The 22948-nt window shown below is 37.6% G+C and overlaps 1 protein-coding gene across 7 annotated transcripts in view; it reads left to right on the forward strand.

The window, feature by feature from the left end:
- The window catches only part of MAP3K4 (mitogen-activated protein kinase kinase kinase 4), a 142924-nt gene that overhangs the window by 45942 nt on the left and 74034 nt on the right, over window positions 1–22948 (forward strand). For all 7 annotated transcript variants that reach the window (XR_012667704.1, XR_012667705.1, XM_075126848.1 and 4 more), the window contains exons 3-6: window positions 387–1774; window positions 10055–10297; window positions 16795–16941; window positions 22108–22265. Coding sequence is in view for 5 of the 7 variants with exons in the window: in XM_075126848.1 (XP_074982949.1) it covers window positions 387–1774; window positions 10055–10297; window positions 16795–16941; window positions 22108–22265 (1936 nt within the window). In the remaining 2 variants the exon portion in view is untranslated. The remainder of the gene's footprint in view (window positions 1–386; window positions 1775–10054; window positions 10298–16794; window positions 16942–22107; window positions 22266–22948) is intronic.

A 22948-nucleotide genomic window follows, 5' to 3' on the forward strand; every position in this document is an offset into this window, starting at 1 on the left:
TTCCCAGTTCAGTTTTTTTAAATTCCCATAGATGGAGATTTAGAGTAACGTATCACTATGTATATAACCTTTAAAATCAGTAAGTTGATCAGATACCATGATGATAACTACAGTATAAATTCTATTAGTGGAGGTTATGGCATTCTGTAAATAACAAGGAAATGCCACCTAAACTTATAAAATCAAAATGCAGATATTACTTTTAATTATGGAACTGTTTTCTTTCTATCTATTTAGCATATGATATAAATAAAACAAAATTTGGACGCTTGGGTGGATAGAAAGTACAAATAAAATAAGACTCATAAAATGTAGTTAAGGAGCAGTGTTCTTTAAAAAGGTCCTCATGTTGCTGTAGTCAAATTCTTTTTCAATTTCTTTTACAGAAAAGATGAGTGCACCAAATCAGCCTCCACAAAAAGATAATGGCAAAACCACTGACAATGTGGAAGAGCACAGCTATAAGCACGGGAAAAAGATTCGAGCCACCCTTAGGACAACAGAACGAGATCTCAAGAAAAATGTGCAGTGCTCATTCATGTTAGACTCAGTTGGTGGGTCCTTGCCAAAAAAATCAATTCCAGATGTTGATCTCAATAAGCCTTACCTCAGCCTTGGCTGTAGCAATGCTAAGCTTCCAGTCTCTGTGCCCATGCCTATAGCCAGAACTGCACGCCAGACTTCTAGGACTGATTGCCCAGCAGACCGCTTAAAATTTTTTGAAACCCTGCGGCTTTTGTTAAAGCTTACCTCAGTCTCAAAGAAAAAGGACCGGGAACAGAGAGGACAGGAAAACACCTCCTCTGTCTGGTTGAATCGATCCAATGAACTGATCTGGCTTGAGCTGCAAGCGTGGCATGCAGGCCGGAGCATTAATGACCAAGATTTCTATCTGTATACGGCCCGTCAAGCCATCCCAGATATTATTAATGAAATCCTCACCTTCAAAGTGAAGTATGAAAGCTTCTCCTTTGTAAGAAATGAAGCCAGTTTCAATGGTACTTCAGGAGAAGGACATTGCAAAGCAGCCCATGGAACTAGTGCTGTGGGTTACACAAGTTACTATGAACACCTCCATCGTCAGCGGGTCTCCTTTGAGCAAGTAAAGAGGATAATGGAGCTGCTAGAGTATGTAGAAGCACTTTATCCATCTCTGCAGGCCCTTCAAAAGGACTATGAAAAGTATGCTGCAAAGGACTTCCAAGACAGGGTGCAGGCACTCTGTCTGTGGTTAAACATTACAAAAGACTTAAACCAGAAACTAAGGATTATGGGAACTGTTTTGGGCATCAAGAATCTGTCTGACATTGGCTGGCCAGTGTTTGAAATTCCTTCTCCTCAACCGTCCAAGGAAAATGATCCAGAGGATGAGGAAGATGGTAGGGAAGCAGAAGTAAAAGAATCCTCAGGAACATGCATTGAGGAAAGTGAAGATGAAGAACAAATCTCTGAGGAGAATGTTGAGGAACTCAGACAAGCCATCAAGAACAATTTTACCAATAAGCCAAATTTTGATTTTCAGCTACAGGACCATTTTTCAAGGAAGCTTGACAGGCTTGAATCAGAGGATGACTTGGCCTGTTGGGTTATTCCAGAGTGCAGTGCCGAGGCAGGCTGCAGCAGACACTGTTTGACCTCTATTTACAGGCCATTTGTAGACAAAGCACTGAAGCAAATGGGGTTGAGGAAACTAATTTTAAGACTTCACAAGCTAATGCATGGTTCCTTGCAAAGGGCCCGTATGGCATTGGTAAAGGGTGATCACCAGCTGGAGGTAGGTTCCTTGCTGGCATAAATGGGAATACTGTAGATTCACTCGGCTCCCCACCCCCCCCTCAGTATTGTTTCAAATGTTACCTACCACAGTTGAATCAAGAGCTTGGAAAGCATCAATTATTTTCACCTGACAAACCAGTTTTCTGACTTACATTTTTCTCCTTCTTAAAAATAAAAATAAAATTTCATTCTGGACACACCTGTTTCTTACCTTTGGTATGTAATCTCTGCTAATTAGAAACAGGTGTTTTCTCAGGTATTGCAATTTGATTTATAAAGTGTCTCACTCTCATTATTTAAAGTGTAGTAATAATTGGTAAATTCCAAGAATCAGTAGCTCATTCTAATTGCCATATTTGTTTGAGATAACTTTATATTAATGAGTTAATCCTTTTAATTTTATGAGAGAAAGGAGGTGCGCTACCATTAAGAGCCTACAAGAGCTAACAATGAAATTAAGAAATGTTTCTGTTGACCTCAGCAAAAGTAAGAATGAACCTTCCATGTAGTATAAACTGTGTTTACTATAAGCACCATTATTGTTTGGTAAAGTTCTGATGGTTGGAAGTTAAAGCTAGACAAGTTCAAATTAGAAAGAAAGGCACACATTTTGAACAGTGAGGGTGATTAAACATTGGAATATACTACCAAGGGGCAAATGGTGGCTTCTCCATCTCTTGTCTTTAAATCAGGACTGGATGCCTTTCTGGAAACTGTGCTTTTGCCACACACAAGTTATAGGCCTCAATATGGGATTAAATTCTATGGCCTTTGATATATAGGTGGTCAGAGTAGGTGATCTAATGGTCTCGTCTAACCTTAAAATCTATGAAAGAAAGCAGTTTAAGTCCATTAAATTTTTCCACTGGCTCTTATTTGTTTTCATTTTTTTGTTTCAGGTTATAATACACTAAATAAGAAAATTATAAGTGATTTAAATGGAAAGTAATGATGGAAGCAATAAACTGAGTGTACTGGTTGAAATGTCATGCAGTAATTAAGATCCAAGATAATTAGCTATGGACTTCTGAAGTTTTTATGGCTAGAATTTGTAGCCCAAACAGGATCTGAATTCAGGTCTCCAGAGGTGAATTAAGCCACAATGCCATTTATGGTTTACCGTCTATTTTTGTAGATGTAGACTTTAGCACACCGCACATGTAAGGACAGTATATGCAAACGCTTCACTTCATCTAATCCTAACTACACAGTAAACTGTTCTTACACAACATACTACAAATTTAGTATAACACTGAGCAATAGTGAAAAAACTTTAAGGCATATTGGTCACTTCAGTGTTAACTGCTTTATCCACAAACTTCACTTAAGAAAATCTGTTAGCTGTTGAAAAGAAATTGCATAATACCAGCTGCTGACTAAACTTAAAATGTTCTATGGTGTATATTTTCTTTCTTGTTAATGATGCTGCGAACCATTGTGACCATGATAGTAGTGTAAGTGTACGTGAATGGAAATAATCTTGCAAGAGTCTACGTTTGTATATAACTTTAAGAAGAAAAAGTAGGGTATTTTATTATATTTTAGAAATGGCATCTGATCATGTAATTAAGTTGCTATTCAACGTAGCATAAGTATTTCCTTAGTTGTGATTGATGATATAACCTTAACAATGTTTTGATAGAAACAACAATTTTCCATGGAGAAATCCTTTCTAGTAAACTAGTTATGTACCTTCATGAATTGCTAACTCTCCTGACACTTAATACTGAAATAAGCATAGTTAATTTATGGAATTTGTTTATTACATGTTTGTATTTTGGAACAAAAATAACATTTCCTACCATATGTTCTTCAATAATCATGACATAAACAGTAAAAAGAAAAGGAGTACTTGTGGCACCTTAGAGACTAACCAATTTATTTGAGCATGAGCTTTCGTGAGCTACAGCTCACTTCATCATCTTGAAGTGAGCTGTAGCTCACGAAAGCTCATGCTCAAATAAATTGGTTAGTCTCTAAGGTGCCACAAGTACTCCTTCTCTTTTTGCGAATACAGACTAACACGGCTGTTCCTCTGAAACCTGACATAAACAGTGTTACGCAAGTTTTAGGCAATATGTATTTAGCAATACTAGTAGTCAAGGTTTTTTCTTCCATCATGAGGTAGCATTATTTAGTGGCATGACTAGTCCTGGGACACAGGGATCCTTCTGCTTTCTAATCTCAGCTCTAACATGAATTCCTTCTGTGCTCTTGGACAAGTTGCTGGATCCTCTTGGTTCTGTTTTCCTATTTGTAAAAGGATAACATTTATATACCTCACAAGGGTTTTTTGAGGATTAATAAATTCACGTTTATAAGTAACTTGATGGTGTGAAGAATCATGCTAGTAGTACTACTGTTGATCTTGAGATCATTTTGTTCTCTACAAAAAATATATTAAAACTATTGGCTGAAATTGCAGCCAGCTTCAAACTGACTTCTACTTATGTTTTCCAAGATTTTGTATGAGAATATGTTTGTGCATTTCTGAAGCATATGCATGTGCAAAATCTTAGTTCATGTACATGCTGATGCGTGTGTGCCATTCGGTATTAGTGAACAAATGTGTATTCACATTTTTATAGGCTAAAAACAAATGGAAACTATGTATGAAAGTTTAGCCCGATAGGTAGAGCATACTTTTAAAAATGAATAGGAATGAAAAATAATTCCAAGGTTTGAAGGAATGTCTTTGCATATTTTTTTCCTGTTTATCTATTCAAATACAGCTGCATGCCTTTCTAGAGCAATGGTTCTCAGACCACAGACTGTGAACCACCAATAGTTGGCAGAACCCTTGCTGGTCCCTGTGATTAAACATTCTGAGAATCAAGCAGAGGAGTACTTCTAAGACCCACTGATCATTAATCTTTTTGTAGAATAATTGAGAACACCTTTATGGCCTCGTAGCACTCAGTGGTGCTCATTTTCACTAAGCTGTTCCATCATTTTTGGACTATTGAAACAACATTTGTAAACTTCCTGTGCTAGCCCCCAAAATAATGGGATATTATCAAATTGGAAATCACATTTCTCTGAAATGCTTTACCTACAGTAGTAATAGATTACAGCTAACGAAGAGAATACAGCAAATATATTTTTCAGTTTGCCTACTCTTTGCATTTTGACAGTACTCTGAATATAGTCGTTTTCACTGTTTCCCTTTGTAAGTCAGTCCCATTGTCCTTTCTGAAAAAACTTTTGTAGATTTCAAAAGGGAATAACAATATAATTTTTATAATTAAAAAAAATTACTTAAATTCAGGGATTGCTATTAAAAGGGTTAACTTTTAGAGTCTATTAGAAACTACAGTTTTAAAAAGTCCCTTTCAAAGAAAAATTCCAGTTAACATTAAGGTATAATTTCCTTTTTTGTAAGTGTACGTATGCAACTCTGAGGTTCTGTTTATTGTAAATATCTTATCAGTTTTGCAGGGTTGTTTTTTATTACTGCAGACCATATACATTAAGTAATTCCACTTTTCCCTTCCCCAAAACAACCTATAACGGAAGCATTATGTAATTATATATTTTGTTGCGAATTTTGTGTTTTCTTATACTTTATTTAATCCTTGTATGTGTATCATGTTAGTGTACAAATGTACTTGTGTTGAGAATCAAACCATAATAGGTACAGTTTTTAAAAATGCATGAATGCCGTAGGTGCCGAAGTCCCAATGGGGACTTAAGTGCTTTTGAAAATAGGACTTAGGCTCCTAAATTACTGTAACTTAAGCACTTTTTGAAAATTTTACCCAGTGTTAGCAGACTTTGTTTTCTCCAGGTTTTATATTCAGCCTCCTTTGTCCTAAACTTTGGAACACATTTTCAAATGCTGATTAGGGCTGTGATTGTGGCGGGTTTTATTTCACTTCCATTTTTGTGTTTTTCGTTTTATTAGTTTCCTGTAAAAGTATTAAAATTGTGACATTTCACTGATATTTTTTGTACTGAAAACACAAAAGTAAAATTTAGACTAATGCACAATTTTATATATTGGATGTGTGATATTGGCTCTTCATTCTGAGGACTGGTCTACACAGTGGAAAAATCATGGTGTAGCTGGTGTGCACAATCTCCTCTGTACTAACTCTCTACATGGACACTTATTGTGCATTAGAAGTGCCTTTGTGCAAATTAGCTTAATACACTTTGAATGCGTGTTAAACTAATGAGCACAAAGGCATTCCTAGTGTGCCGTCAGACTGTCCACAGGGGGAGTTAGTGCAGAGTAGCTAGTGTGCTTTAAATTCACACCCAAATTTATTCCACAATAATTTCCCCTTGTAGACTAGCTGTTAGAGACAATGACAGCACTGCTAATCTACAAGAATACTTGTTGTAACAAAACTATCCTACCTTTAGTACTTTGTTTTCAGATAAGACTTGCAGAAGTAGTTCTGTTACATATGTGTATGTTATGTATAACTTTAAAGTCTTGCAGTGATTATGCAAATGTCCTTACATTGTTTTCTTTTCCTTCTGGAAATATTACCTATTATATAGTTGTATCTGTTACAGTTTACTTTTGTGGGTTGGTGAGTCTTATTGTAAATCAGGGTGGCATTCTTGCTATAATAATTGAAATCATTGGTGTTTCATTGTAAACCTTTGTGTTACTTTTCGTTAAAGAATTTTTATATATTGCCTGTGTGCTTGAGTATACACATGTACGTTTTACAAAATATAAAGAAAATTTTAATGCAGTGGCTCTTTAAAAATGAGCTTTGATTTAAAAAAAAAAAAAGTTTCCTGAACTCTCCTATTTTGAAAATGAATTGTTTATGTAATTTAAACATTAATATCTAAAAACTCAGGAAATTTAATTTGTTTGAATAAAAATGTTTATATGCAGTATGAAACTGAGGTTAGATATTCATCACACTTATGACCCAGTACTACAATGAGCTCCATGCAGATGAAAGGCTTCATCTGTATTAAAGTCATGTAGGACCTGGGCCTTAAAGATTATGGCCAACATTTTCAAATGTCTGTTTCAAAATTAGAGACCTGGGGTAAAATTTTGAAAAGTGCTTTGGGCTATGTCTACATGGCAATTGAACAGTGGTATCTGGCCCGTGTCAGCTGACTTAGGCTTGTGGGGCTCAAGCTGCAGGCTCTAAAAACTTCAGTGTCGACATCTGGGCTTGGGGGAGCCTGGGCCCTGGGACCCTTCTCCATTGTGAGCTCCCAGAGCACGGGCTCCAGCCTGAGCCTAGACCTCAACACTGCTGTTTTTAGAGCCCTGCAGCGCGAGCCCAGTGAGCTTGAGTCAGCTGACCCAGGCCAGATGCCAAGATTTAATTGCAGTGCAGTCATACCCCTAGTGACTAAGTCCCATTTTCAATAAGAGTTAGGTGCCTTACACCCAGATTTTTAAAAGTATTTAGTTACCTAACTTGTGGAACTAAGGCTTGTAAGCAGTTTAGGCACTTTTGTAAATTTTACTAAGAAGGCCATATTTTGGCACTTAAATGGTGCGATATTTCAGAGTTGCTGGAAAAATGTCTGCAGAGAACAATTTGTGGCTAGTCAGAACTTCTGAAAATCAGGCATCTTAAGTGGCTTAATAGGGGTTTAGGTGTCTAATAATAGATGCCCTGTATTTGAAAGTCTTGCTGTATTATCTCTAGTATTAGAAAATACCATTTTTAGTTATTTTGTATTTTAATCCTGTATTCCTAAAAATAATTCCCCAGTATTATGAAAAGTCACGTTGTTTGAAAGAGTCTTTTAAAAATTTACTGAACAAACACTAAAATCCATATTCTCATTAGCTATATTCCAGGTTGAGAATTTAAATTTCATTAGGTTATTTTTGCTACTAGTGTAGTTCTTAAAACATTGTTGGCAAAAGTGTGTTTGGAAAAAAATGTATTTATATTAAAACAAAGACTTTAACCTTCAGATGTTTGCACATGGGCAGTAAAATTCATCCTTACTAATTTTCGTATGGCTTATTGCTAATGAAAAAGTCCTCTTTAAAAAGCCTTGACTGCTATTGTTATGGTTCCATTAAAGCCCCAGAAAATAGATTAATTTAAAAAAATTGAACGGGGTAAAAGGAAGGTGTAGTGAGATTTCTTTTGAAGAGATTAATTACTGCAGTAGCAGCCCATCGAGTCGCAAGGATACATAGGAGTAGTGTTGAAATAAATCATTGATTTTTTTTTTTTACATTACATTTTATACATGTATAAGCAGAAATGTTAGGCACTTTGTATCACAGATACATGCTGATTGATTCATCTTGGTCTCTTGATTTTTGTCTGAGCAGAGACTGGGAGTTCTGTGGAGACAGTGGGTGAAATCTTTATCTCATTGAAGTCAGTGGCAAAAATCCGTAACTTCAGTGGGACCAGGATTTTATCCAGTGCATTCCACCTTTTGGGTGGAGGAGAAGGGGTTCATGCCTTTTAAAGCTGCTGGTTCACTTGAGAAACAGTTGATTAGCTGTAAAGGTGATTTCCCTGGTCGTCCTAGAGAGGAAATGAGGGTGATGACTGGGACATAAACCTTGAAGGGGGCAGGAATTGAAGTTTCAATTTGGAATGGATAGATTGTTGGAACACAGAAATCCCTTCTATTCATATTGATTTTCACGGGTTGGTGGAAACTCTGTGTAAGGAATCACCATACTACCTATTATATGCACAGGAATTAGTTTTACTGATTATAAGATGTGTATAATGCAAAGAAGCCCATATCAGCCCTTTTTTGTGTTTAAGGTGACTAGTCTGGTCAACTTCAAGGAACTTTCTATCAAACAGTAGGCTAGTGCTTTTTAAAGTCCCTTTAGAATCTACGCCTGCCAACTAGTTTTGTGCCATTGCTAAAAAGCAATGAACACAGTATGTTGCTGGAAAAGTACATTGCCTAACTTTGTCAGGCAGAATAATTCTGTGTGACTGTTCTGGGGAAACAGAACTTGCCTGATGCAGTAGGAACAAAATGTCAAAAATGTGAATGTGGGTGTAAAGGAATAAACAAGTTTTCTATTAGCTGGTGAGCCTAAAAATAGTTAGCATATTTAAAGTTTTTAATTTTCATAACTGTACTTGATCATTTGATCTACTTTATATTTTTAATCTATTTACCTTTCACGTTAATCCATGTTGTATGCATCTGACACTGAAGAAAAACGAGAGAACTACATATGAAAGATGCTAGTCACATCTCTTAATGCATCAATGGAAGGTGTTCAAATATTACAGTAATGGGTGCAATATAAGAACTGGATTAGAGTTTAAAGAGCTTAAGGACAAATTTTGTCCTTGGATAATGCACAACTCCCATGAACATTAGTGAGCACTGCATGCATATTAAAGGACAGATTTCTAAATTGCTATCACTCACTAAGCTTACATGTGCAACTTTGCCTGAAACACACATTACATTTGGGTACACGTATAGTTTAGATAACATCATTGAGAATATCTCTGAATGCAATCAGCTTAAGATGTTAAATATAAATTTAACTTCCTTAATTTGAAAACATACTAGCTGTACTTACCATTTTGTATTACTTGTTTTAACCACAATGCTGCTTTAAGAAACATAACCAAGTTTGACAAACCCTTGCAGGAGGACACTTTCAAGATTTCTTTTTTCTTTTGGTTTTGGGGGGGTTTTTTTGGTTCGCTGTGTGATGACTCCTATTTGTTGCTTTGTGTACTTTCCCCACTGTGCTATTTCTAATAGAACAGTTGGAGGAAATACGGTAATGCTACCATTCAGATGCAACACACAGCTTGACAAAGCCCAGTATCACCTTGCTTTTCCAGAATTACTCCATTAGTATAAAACACTTGAACGTTTTTTGAAAAAGCTTAAATCTTGAAATTACCTTTAAGTGTCCTAGGATGATCTGAATAGATGTTCCAGTGTTGTTTTAGGTTTAACACTATTCCAGGCTCTCATGTGCAATCCTGTTTTCTTTCTATACAGAGAATATTCTGCTTCATTGGATAGTTTAATCATATTCTGATCTTGGAAATAAATTAAGATTGGATTGTTCACTCTCAAGTGTCTACACCTGTTGTTAAATTATTTGTCCTCAGTCTGGCAGCTTTATGAGGAAACTGAATTTTAGCTTTTTTAAAAAAGACTTAATTTGAAATCATAGTGTTGCAGACTTTCCAGGTTATTAGATCATAGTGGATTAATAGCCTGGCTCTTAAAAGCAATTTCTTTTTTCATGCATGCAGTTTCCTTAAACTTTAGATTATTTAAAATCCTTGTTACAATACTTGTTTTATTTATTTTTTTGTTACAGTTTTCAGAGTTCCCAGATCCCATGTTGTGTTCAGATTATGTGCAGTTGTCAAATTCCTCACTTTCCTCAGAGCAAAAATGCAGCACTGTATCAATGGAAGAGCTGAAATCTATGGATTTACCATCTTTTGAACCTGCATTCTTGGTCCTTTGCCGAGTACTTCTCAATGTTATCCATGAATGTCTCAAGTTAAGGTTGGAACAAAGGCCCGCTGGGGAACCATCTCTCTTGAGTATTAAGCAGGTTTGCTTCAAGAGTTTTTATTAAAAACTGCTTTCTATTCTTTAATTATAATGTTGTCTGTTTAATTGTTTTAAAGAGAATTTGTTACAGAAATGATAGTACATTATGTGTCCCTTAAATTGCCTTCAACTGCATATGGAAATGAGGTTTATGTAATAAACAACTGGTCACATATACCTGTTTGATTTATGCGGCCAGGAATCAAAATGTCTGAGTAAAGGATTATGAGACACTAAGGATAAATAAATAAATAAATAGCATTCCATTGCTGTTATAGGCTGTAGACGTCATCTGCAGTAAGGTTGAAATAGGTCTACCAGCAGTTGTGTTGAATGTGGGCATAAGCTAGTATGAGTGTAGTATGGTTTCCTTCACCAGTGTAGACTAGGATTTTTTTGTCTGCTCCTCATTCCACAATCTGAACCGGTGAATTCTTCTCTACTGCTTATACTCGATAGGCAGTAACCAGTCGCTTGTTTCCAAGTTTTTGGTTTTTTTTCTCCCCATCCAAAAGTATTCCCTCTACTTGCTGGTTTCCTCACTTTCCTTTTGGTCTTTCTTGTGAATTCAAGACCTGTGCAAAACCTGGACGTTCAGTGCAGCATGACTAGAAAAATTAAAACAAAACTACCTCTCATTGCCAACCAAACTTGTATGTGACACCAGAGACTTGCTTCAGATACTGGCCTGGGAGATGGCAGGCAGTGTAGTAATTCTGGCTGATAGGTAGGCTTGGCTGAACTCTCTTTTTATTTTTTATCATGTCAATGGATAATATTGATGTTTATTTTTAAGAATATTTTGATTTTTATTGATTTAAATTTTCTCTGTTGGAGGAAATTATGTGGGTGTGGTCAGACAATTTATTTAATGACAGCAGATGTTGAGATATAGAAAGGTAAAGCTTTATAGCCATCAAAACACAAATTGCCAACATCACATGTCAAAATATACAAAGTAAATATCCTCAAATCAAACTAAGTTCTCAAGCAGTATTTTACTTTGGCGATCTGTAAGTTTTGATTTTTGATGGAATTTTTTTTTTAAATGATTTTGTGTGTGTGGTGAAATTGATGTTTCCTGACATTTACTAGTAAAAATATAATTCTTTCGCCTACTCAGAGGTGATGGTCTATCTAGGCCCTCTTTTATGGCCCTCTCCTTTCAGGAGATAGACTTTTTTGGGATAGCCTGCATTGACTGCTGATCCTAAGACATCACTTCCTTCAGACAACCTAAAAGCTCTTGGCCTCCTCATCTAAGTCCTTTTAGGTACCACCATTTCATAAGTTCTCAGATTGATTTAGATCCTGGTTCTAGATACCCAAGATTAATTTCCAAACTGTAATTGAGCTCCATACCTCTTGACTGACTGACTGACAGGTTTCTTAAGACCGCTTTCTGAGCCCATTCCTCTCATCTCTCTTGGATCTGGATGTCCTTATGTTGGAGGGCATGGGAGAAAACCACTTCAGTCTGATGGGTCCTCTCCATAATTTAAAAAAGATGGTTGCACATTAGTTTCTCTTTTTCAAACTCCTTCAGGGGTGGGGGGTGCTGTCTCTTCGTTTTCCTTCCCTTTAGTTTGTAAACCAGCATTCTTCACTGTTCGGTAGAGGTGACTAATTCTTGCTGTCAAAGTTGTACGTCTGGCAGAGACAAGATCAACAGTGAATATTCTGGCTAATTGACTCATCAGAGAGAATGAATTCACCCCCAACAAATGCCAGAGGTGTCCCAATCAGTATTTTTAAGAACCTGTAGTTCAGAGGTACTTCTTAAATAGATCTCTTTGCTAACTGAATGAACTATGTAGGTTCAAGCCAGGTACTTTCATCTCACTTTTTTTTTCTCCATCAGGTGGGCAAGGAGCTTGAAATATGCATCATCCCAAGGGTCTTTCAAAAGTGCTTCTTTTTTTTGTTTATTTTAAAGTTGGAGGTATTTGGCATACTCATCACCACAGCATAGTTTTGAGATCTTGGCTTTCCTACTCCTGCCTCTATAATCTCAAGTTTTCCTTTTCGTTGCCCCCTTCTTTGAGCCCAGTCTTGTATTGATCACCATCCTCCTTATTGCAATCCTTAAACATACTTCAAGATGGTTATCCTGTCCCCCCTTGGTGTGCTTGTCTCAAGACTGAACATGAGCAGTTTATTTAACTGAAGCAAAATAGGCATTAAACACCTCATCCATTTGTTCTGCTTATCCACTTAGTAGTGGACCTACACTTTCCTTTGCTTTTTTCTTGTTCTTAATTAATTTATAGAACCTCCTTCTTATTGTCTCTTATGTCCCTTGCTAAGTTTATGGGTTATCAGCAGTGGTGCTGGAACAATTTGTATAGTGGAGGTGCTGAGAGCCTTTGAACCAAACTGTAAACCCTGTATATGATGGAAACCACTTCAAGCCAGGGGGTGCTGCCACACCCCCCAGCATGCTTAGTTCCAGCACCCCTGGTTATCAGTTGAGTCATTAGAACCATAATACCCAATAGATGTTCATTCCCTTCTGAATTCTGTAACAGGGTTATAGGCAACTTTCCCCCCTCTCCCTCTCCCCTCCCCCCCCATTTAAAGCTGCAGGTCTTCTCTCCTGGCAGCAATCATAACCCATGTCTCTTAGGGCCGTGACTACTAGAGTTGGGTGAAATCTTTTGGATGAAACTTTCTGCTGCTGAAAAATGCATATTTGGGTCCACTGAAACACTTCACAAATTCTTGGCGAATTTGCTGAATTGTTTTGTCCGGGGGGGGGGAACCACTGGAAAAAGTCTAGTCCCTTTGTTCCAAAAATGGCAGTTTTTCTATTTGAAATGATTGTTTAGAATTTTGTGTCATTTATGTTTTTAAAAAGTTTAACACCACCAGCCCTTCTTCCCCACAAAAAACCAAAATGAAATTAGTGTTTTTCTTCAAATTTTTCACCCCCCCCCCCCAATTAAATTTGTTTTGGATTGGCCCAAATGAACTTTTTCCGTTTTGTTTTTTTTTTGGTTTGTTTTTTGTTTTGTTTTTTTTTGGCCTGGCCACTGAACCAGAAAATCAGCTATTTGTACATGGCCACTTCTCTGGCTGAGAAGGAAAGGTCTTCAAAGGAAGATTTGTGTAAGGTTGCCACCTGTTGGTCCTACATACCTTTTTCAGGCACTACAGGTTGAACAATCAGTCTGCACCCTTATTAGGTGAGTGCTGAGTTCTGTCATTTTGTAAGAGCTTTTCCCCTCCTTCACTGGGGAACCAGGGGGCACTGCAATTTATAGCTTTTTGATTCATATTATAGACTGATTAGGAGCAGAGAGAGAGGGAGGATTCCCTACCTGTAAACTGGGTTTCTAGGATGAAACATTTTACAATTTGGAGCCATCCCAGGTTGTTTTAAATTGACCCTTATGATTAACTAGTAGTTAGATACTTAATTAAAAAAATTGTCTATTCTCCACATGTTTGTTGCTATCCAGTTAGTATTTTTCACAAGGTGTGTTTAAGGACTAAGGAAAAATCTAATTAAAGAAAGTCTAGCTGGGTGGGGAGATTAACCTTGGAAGCTGGTGATTAGTCACTGCCTAGTGAGTCTGAACAGCTTAGGGAAATTGGTTGGTTCAGTTTGTCAAAAGCTTGGTTGCAGAAGCCTAATTTACAGGGGAAGAAAATCTCTGACAAATAATCATATTATAAAACTGCTGTAGACTATAGTAATTTGGAGATTACGTTATATGTCCAGCATGGTTTTCAGAAAAGAATCCTTGAATTGCTGTACTTATTCCTCAGAGAAACAGCATTGGCAGCTGCACTTTCGGTCCGTGTAGATTGGACCATCGTTGACATCCCTTAGTATGTACAGTTTAGACCATATTTTTGGAGGTGCTCACTGCTTTGTTGTTTTAAATTCCTATCAAACTGCCACTTACAACCTTTTTAGCCCAGTTACAGTTTTTTCTATAAAACTTGGATTTAATTGTTCTGTTATGAAGTACAAATAGTTATTTTTGCATGTGGTAATATTAGATGCTGGGTTAAGGTTTTGGAGTGAATAATCTGCTTTATTTTTTTAATGAAATTTTTAGTTTACCTGTATTCAAAAATTGACTTGCACATATGTGCAATATCACTCTGCCTAACTATTTGATACAAATTATGGAACAGGTTCAGTGTTTCAGTGAACAATGCGTATAGTTGCTATGTAGTTAAACTTCTTTGAGGCAGCTGTAATATGGATACTTCATTTGGATTTATGTGTAAAAGCTGCATTATTGCAAAACCCCACCAAATGGAATATTTGTTTGTTCTAGGACTGTCACACAAAAATCTTGGATGAAGTTTATAAACATTTCAATTCACTACTTATTTTTGATATGATTTTTTAAAAATCTATTTAAAAAAAGGAATTAAATGTTAAACATGTAAAATACAGTATGTGCCACTATGGGAACAGCTATTAACAACTTTTAGAAAGGCCATTATAAAGTGGTAACTGAGCTATTTCTAATCGTGAACCCTACTATTTGGGTCCTAATTTTAACAAATGACCCATAGGCCCTGTTGTAAACTATGCAGTTAGTTTTCTTTTACCTGAATTATGTAGGTACAGTCACTAATCTTGCACTAATACTAGCAATTTTAAGGCAGTCCTTAGTTTTCTTCAGGAGCATAAATCAGTTGAGAACTTCTGTAACAACCCCTCAAACCTATGTAAATGGGTCAGCAGCAATGGTGAGTGTTAGCCAATTTGCAAATAAAAGGCTTTCAGCTGGTCACTAAGCATCCACTGCCACCACTACACTTACTTAAGAGCTGAATAATATGGTATATGTCATGTGAAGGAGGGCTGATATACTGCTCCTTGGACATAACAAGTCAATAGATCGGCAGGGTGCATATTGTATGAGTGACTGGAGAGTAAAGAAAATGGGCTTGTTCTTTAAAATATGTGATATGCTAGGGGTTTAGTTATTCTTTTTGCCTGATTTCCAAATCTGTTTCAACAGTCTTAGTTGTGCAAAGTAAAATGAGCTGCATTTGGTGCACCTGTAGAATCAGAGCAACCTTTCTTCCTTTATCCACGACAGTGTATATATACTTTTTTAATACACCAGGTCAGTAATACATGACTAGTGTAGTTCACACAGAGGCATGTCTAAGCTACAATGGCACAGCTACCATGCAGCAGCTGTGCCGCTGTAGCACCATAGTGTAAACACTCCATGTCTATGGAAGGAGTTTTCCATCAATGCAGTTAATCCATGTCTCCAAGAGGCGGTTGCTAGGTTGACGGAAGAATTCTTCCATTGACGTAACTGCATCTACTCTTGGAGTAGGTGGTACATGGCACTCAGGACACACAAATTTTCCGAGTCCTGAGTGACATAGTTAGGTTGATCTAATTTTTAAAAGTGTAGACAAGGCCTAAGAATAAGTGATTATTTGTTTCAGTTCTTTGAGACAGTGATTGTCTTTTTGTTGTTCAGCAGAATGGGGTTGTGGTCCATGGTTGGACGGCATAGGCACTGCACCCTAATAATAATAATAATACAGGATTCTACTTTTTGTATTTCTTGACTTCATTCTGTTAAGCCTTCTCATACACAGGGTTCAGTGTAGTGATTTTTTTTTTTCAGAAAGAAAATTAGCATAACATTTTCCATAGAATTTAAAAAAAAAACAAAACCCACTCCCAAACCTAAATCTAATGAAATCGGTACTCAAGGACAGTGATGCATAGTCAGACCTATGGATGGAAGTTAGGTTTGGAATAATACAGATTTGGGAATGGAAAATTCCTATTATTTCATCCAGACTATCTCTTTGCCAGTGCATAGTTGATTCCTACAGTGTGCTTCTAGTGTCGTCTTGTTTAAAAACCTATGCTTCCTAGAGCAGGTATGGAATGGCCAGCCACACTGATGTGCCCATGGCTTGACCTGAAGTGATCACTTCTGTGAATAAGTAGATTATTCATTCAGTCCTTGGCTTCTTTTGCCCAAACTGTCAACAAGGGAGGGCGCCAGTCATTGTCAGTTGTAGTGATGTGTTTCATGTTGTGGATATCTGCCCAGTAGGAACAGGATCAAGACCAGTATAGTAAATTATTTCACATAGGCTTCCCAAACAGCTGACAACTGTCAAATGACCTATTACTACTGACTTGCTGTGGATTTAAACCATTGATCTAATAGTGTGAAGCTCCTTGTCCAGTTATAAAATTTTAAACTATCCATTCAGTTGCATACAATGGTTTTCCAAATAGCAAAAATAAAATTTGAAGCATTTGCTGCCATCCCTACTTGCAGTAACTTGCTGAGTGGTATTACAGTCTCAGGAGAACTTATTCAAAACTTCCCAGGAGATACAGGAACAATCCAACTAGTCTGTGAAAGCTAGAGAAGCACACTAGTGACACAAATGTATTATTTAAATAAGATAAACTTTAATTCCCAAATCTCAGAGGAAATTTGAGAATAGCAGATTGATTGCAGTTTGTGGTCTCTTCTATTGCAGCTAGCAAGAGAGTGTAAAGAGGTCCTGAAGGGTGGCCTGCTAATGAAGCAATATTATCAGTTTATGTTACGTGAGGTGTTAGATGACTTACAGAAGATTGACTACAACATAGATTCTTTTGAAGAGGACCTGCATAAAATGTTAATGGTGAGTAGCAAAAAAGGGAATATTTTTGGTGTCCTGGTAAATGTGTTAGCGTTACTCTGTTACCAGTACAAATCTGTTACATATTTGCTTGATTCTAGGTCTTGGGATCATTTCTGATTGTCCTTCCTTAGCCAGTAACTGTCTAGCCTGCTTATATTACCTTTTTTAAAAATGGCAATAATGGTCATTGTTCTAATACATTTTATCAAAAGATGTAAAAGTATGTGAGAGACAGTGTTGATTTTTTTGATGACTGGATTGTGGGAATGCTATTATCTTAGGTGCTAAGAGAGTCAGTAATATGCTCTTTTGGCAAATTGCCTCTGTTTATGAAATAGCTCATCATAGAATCATAAATGTGATAATAAATAAAATTAAATTAATTTAAGTAATATTAAGTTTGAAATTAAACCAAGGAAAACAGTTGTCTAGCTAACATCTTTTTGCTTTAATTTTCACCTTGATATTGTACCATCCTAGAAGCATGTCTTATTTTTAGTATATTTGGTACGGCAATAACTAAACACAGAAGGCTGATTTAATTATATACTGCTGGTCTCCAGTGAGTGTAACTGAAGTTGTTTTGTTTTTGAGAGTTTAAATTAAAACCTCATTTCTTTAATGTGGCTTGATATCTTTTCATTGTGTGGCTTTTTTTTTTTTTTTTTTTTTTTAAGTAGCTTAAAGAATAAGGGAGGCTCAGGAAGACTCTGATTTTGGTGTCTGATGATAGGGAGAGCTGACAGCGCTGCATATAGTTAAGGTTAGCTGACACTTCCCATTATTAGACCCTGTTTTCAGTCTTATAACGTTGCCAAACTTCAACCGTTGGAGCTGAAATTTCCCATCTGCCTTAGGCAGAATTTTTTGAAAACTTTCAGCAAAAGTGGTTCAGCCATTTCTGAGAACTAGATTAGAGGAAAAAAATGTTTTGACCATGTTTAAAAAAATAAATTAATTAAAAAAAAAGAAGCCGCTTTTAACCTTTTCATTGAGAAGTTCTAGTGCCTTTGAAACAAGGGCTTGAAATTTGGCAGCAGGCTTGCCTTTGTGTTAGGAATGGGTCTTCTGCTGTTCTTGTGAAAAACCTCCCCAACTGGGCCAACTAATAAGCCTTTGAAAAAAGTCACCAGAGAATTGTTAGTCTGGCAGCTAAATACTTCAAAGATTCTGTGTGTACTGGACATGCCCCAGGCTGCACAGGACATGAGCAGGGCTTTTGTTAAAAATGCTGCTCCTGGCTGCTGTTGTGCTGGGTACTAGAGCTGAGAGCAGGGGCTCTCACCTATGTTCTCAGTGCTTCCCTTATTGGTTCTTGGGCAGAACTGAGGAGAGAGGATGAGAGTCAGGCCTAGTGAAGGGATTAGATTGGGATTTGGAGTTGGGACCATCTGGCCAAGGTGATTTGGTTTGGGAGCCGGTGGAGAGAAATGGGGGTACGAGGGAATCGGGAGGAGGTAGACAGAGATTAGATGAATTTTGGGGGAGCAGAAAGGGAGATCGGGACTGGCCAGTCAGAGAGACTGGGACTGGGAGCTAGTGGCAGGGAAGTGGGGAGACTGAGCTTGGACAAGAAGCCAGGGTGCAGGATGTGGCTATACGGTGGATATCTGCTGATTTACAGGGCTCTAGATATAAAATTTGGATTTGTATCCACCTGCAATTTGCTGGGCTCTACTTATGTTCCTTGGTTCCACTTCTGATACAATGTTCCCTTTCTATATGGGGTAAGTAAGTATTGTCATTTCCTCTTAAAAAATCTTCTAGGAATACACGCTCATCTCCTCAGGAGTGCCTTCAGAGTGATTAGCAAGAACCTCATAGTGAGGAGGAAGATCTTGTGGAGGAATATGAGGACCAACTTATTCCACTGGCTATATCATCTTTATCACTTGGTGAAGCTGTGACTCCATCTAATACATCCACAATAGAGAATTTCAGGACTTTCTTAAAAGAATGGTGGACACCTTAGAAATTTCTCTAATGGTCATCCAGGAGGGATCTCATAAATTATTTGACATTTTGTACCCACTATCCCAAGGTCATTTAGTCTAGCCTATAAATGAGGGCATTCTTGAGCCTGCCAAGGACCAATGGCAAATGCCAGGTATCAAGTTCCCCTGAAGGGGTTTAAGTATTTTTTTTTTTTTACCCACCTGGTCCCTGGGTATTTGGTTTTGACAGCAAGGCTAAGACCAAGAAGATGAATCTTCTAGGGGGAAAAGCTGGCTCTTTTGCTAGTTTGCAGATTTATATAACCAACTATCTAGCCATGTTAGTTAAGTATGATTTTTCTGCAATGGGACAAGGTTTTAGAGGTAGCTGAAAAACTTCCTCAGGAGACCAGGGACTAAATAAAGGTGGTGGCTACCTAAGCCTGGTTGGTGATGAAGACAGCTTTGCAGACTTCATTAGATGCCCCTGACTCTGTGGCAAGGTCAATGGCCACTGCGGTCATTATGCAAAGAACATTATGATTGCATCTGTCAGCCATTGCAAAAGAAGTTCAGGCCACAATCAAGACCTTCCTTTAGAAAGGCCATGGCCCCTTTAATTGGGGAACTGACAAAGCAATTCACTCTCTGAAGGACCTGAAGGACATCTGTAGGTGTTCACACTCCATTGCAGAAGTAGTAGTAAATTAGATCCTAACCTTTCTCCTTCTCCATCTTCTTCATATCTGTACTCCAAAAGGCTCCTGACTCCTTTAGAAAAAGGCCTCTCTTCTAAACTTCTGTGACAATGCACTCTTCATCTGACTAGAGGTTTCAGATTTGAGGCTGCAGTTGAGATTCCTGGACCAGGTGTAGAGGATCTTTATTTTTTCTCCCGTTGGCAATCACCTTTCTCTTTTGTGGATTCATAGGTTGTAATTACTCCTGATCAGAGGGCTAAGAAATTATCTAGAAAGATTACTAGCTAATAAATTATCCTGAGGGTTCACTAACTAGTTCCCTTCATTTCCAAAAGTTTACTTTTTTTGAAATTGAAAATGTTTTTGATTCTCCTTCCATTTTTAATTTTAACTAAATCAACTTTTGATTGCTCTATCCAGTGTTGTTTTCTATGACTAGCTTGTCTGTAATGTCCTCACTGCTTACCAAAACCAAATGTAAAATATCACCTCTTGTTGGTTCCAGTCATGCTAACTGTTCCACCCTGTTTCTGTTACTTCTGTAATATCCGGTTTCCTATGCTGAACCGGTAGCTCAAGTTCCTCCATTTTGTTGCCCAAGCTCATCACATTAGTATACCAACATATCAGTTTTTTCTCTCTGACCTCACCCAATTTCTGCATGTATTAGGTATAGTCCTTCTGCACTTTTTAAAAAGCCCGAGTCATGTATTTCCTCTGGTTAAAGAGCCATTGCATTGCCTACATGAGATTTGAATGTTGTGCTCCTGTTTCTAATGGATTGTCCCTATGAACCTGTCATTATGTTGACTTTTTTGGTAGGTATCACCTTGGCTTGCTGGTTGAGTAAAATTCAGGCTTTGATGAGAAGTCTTCCATACACAATTTTTTAGAAAAACAGGTTTACTCTCAGGCTGCATCAATTTTTTTTTACCAGAAGTGGTTTCAGAGTTTCATATAAATCAAAGTATACGTTAAATGGTATTTTTTTCTAAATCTTATGGCTCGCCTTCAGACTCTGAACTCCACACACTAGATGTTTTTAGGGCTGTGTCCTTTCATAGGTCATCCAGACTCTTTGGCTTTTGCTAATAAATCATAGGACAAGCTGTTTCCTTTCAGAGATTCTCTAAATGGGTTACAGACTGTGTTAAGATTTCCTGCCCGTTAAACTACTTCTTCCCTCTCGAGTTAGGGCACAGTCTCTACTAGGGCTCAGTCAACATTTGTAGCTTGCTTTAGGAGAGTCCCTGTTTCTGAGATTTGTACTGTGGCTTCTTGGAGTTCAGTTCATATGTTTACCAATCACTACTCCATTGTGGCAACTTCTAGAACAGATGCCCAGTTTGGAAGAGCTGTCCTACAGTCATAATTAAGATTAGATATTGTCACGGGTGTTTTTAGTAAAAGTCACGGACAGGTAGCAGCCAATAAACAGAAATTCACGGAAGCCTGCAACCTGTCTGTGACTTCTACTAAAAATACCCAGGGGGTTGGGTGGGAAGTGGACTAACAGTCCGAGCCCCACTGCCAGGAGCTGACCACCAGCTTCCGCTCCAGTCCTGGGGGCTGACAGCTGCTCCAGCCCCGCCGCTGCAGTGGGCAGAAGTCACGGAGTTCTGTGAAAGTCATAGAATCCATGACCTCAGTGACAAAATGGTATTCTTAGTGATAATTTAGATGGGAATCCTATCACCTATCTCCTTGGAAAGGACTTCTAGTCACTCTCCTACAAAGGGATTTGTGGACAAAGTGCAGACACTTACCTTAAGTAACTGAAATTCTTCAAGATGCTTTTGTCCACACAGATCCCAAAACCCATGTTCCTTTCCCACTGCTAAGGAGTTTCTGGATTTCTGTATTAGTAAAGGAACTGAGTAGTGGTTGTGGCTGTTCTGCCCTTTATACCCTCACTAAAGGGGGCATGAGAATGCGCACAATGCATGTGCAACCCCAGTGGACATTCCTTGCTAAAAGATTCTTGGCTTATGTGGGTAGGCTGTGCACACTGACAGTGGGATGCATGTAGAAGAAAGAATCTCTGAGAACACCACTATTATTAAGATACCTTTAAATTGGCAATAATTCTTCCCTCCACTCAGTAAGCCCACCATTGGCATGCCATGGAATTCACTGTTGTCAGTAGTGGATGACAACTTGTAGCGACAACGACACTCTTGTCAGTAGTGAATGACAGCGGAGCTGACTGTACTTGTTTGCATATGGGAGAGGGTTTGGGAAGGAGTGCATGTATAGTGGAGCTCCTCATGTTTGTGAAGAGATCTGCAGTCTCCAGTGTCTTTCTTTGCATATGTTTCTCAAAATAATAATTTGGTGTGTCATTCATCTCAGTGCCACAAATTGCAGAGAAGCTTGCAGCATATTTTCTGCTGCAGCAAACAGAATATTACAGATAGTTCCCTCCATCTCCTTGGTATTATGTGGAATCTTTTTGTGGGTGTGAAAATTAAGCCTCTTAATTACAGGTTTTATAACACGTACAATTTAAATGACTTTTTTTCCATTTGCAGGTTTATTTTGATTATATGCGAAGCTGGATCCAAATGCTACAGCAGTTACCTCAAGCATCTCATAGTTTAAAAAATCTCTTAGAGGAAGAATGGAATTTCACCAAAGAAATAACTCCTTATATACGAGGAGGTGAAGCTCAAGCTGGAAAACTGTTCTGGTAGGACTTCTTAAATCACTCTTCTTGTCCTGTCAGTTTATTCCAGACATTTAGGCCTGTTAGAGTCACACTGTATAATTCTAATGACCTGATCTTTCAAAGTAATTTCTATTATGCTCCAGATTAATGTCACACACACAATTTTCTCTGTGTGTTGTTATCAGTTCCAAGATTTATTTTAATTGCAGAATCAGGATCCAAAAATAAAAGAATACATAAACTCTATAAATAGGACTTTAGAAGCTACTTAATTGAATGTCTGAGTGGTTTCCAGTTCATGCAGTTTTAAATGACCATCTTATTTTTAACTAAATTTATCCAAGTATTGTTAGCATCGGCTAATATATTCTAGGATCATGGAAGTTAGATAGATAAGACATGATGAATAGCACGTATATGACCCCTAAAATTGACCTCCTATAGAGGACTTTCAAATTTCAAACTTGTGTCAGTTGAACTCACTATAAAAGAAACATGGTTACACTTTATTACCTTTTTATTATTGGACAAAATTAAGTTTCAATTTCTGACCATTTTAAAAATATCAAAATGCCAAACAGTACTGCTGCCCCTTTTTGACCTGAGTGGGCAGTCAAAGTTCAATGCCCTGGGGATATTCCAGTTAGGAGCAAAAATTGATAATGTAGTTTGCTATTTTTTTATTCAGTCTTGTTTATGTACAA

The sequence above is a fragment of the Caretta caretta genome, chromosome 3 (genome assembly GCF_965140235.1).
Source record: "Caretta caretta isolate rCarCar2 chromosome 3, rCarCar1.hap1, whole genome shotgun sequence".
NCBI classification, from domain to species: domain Eukaryota; kingdom Metazoa; phylum Chordata; order Testudines; family Cheloniidae; genus Caretta; species Caretta caretta.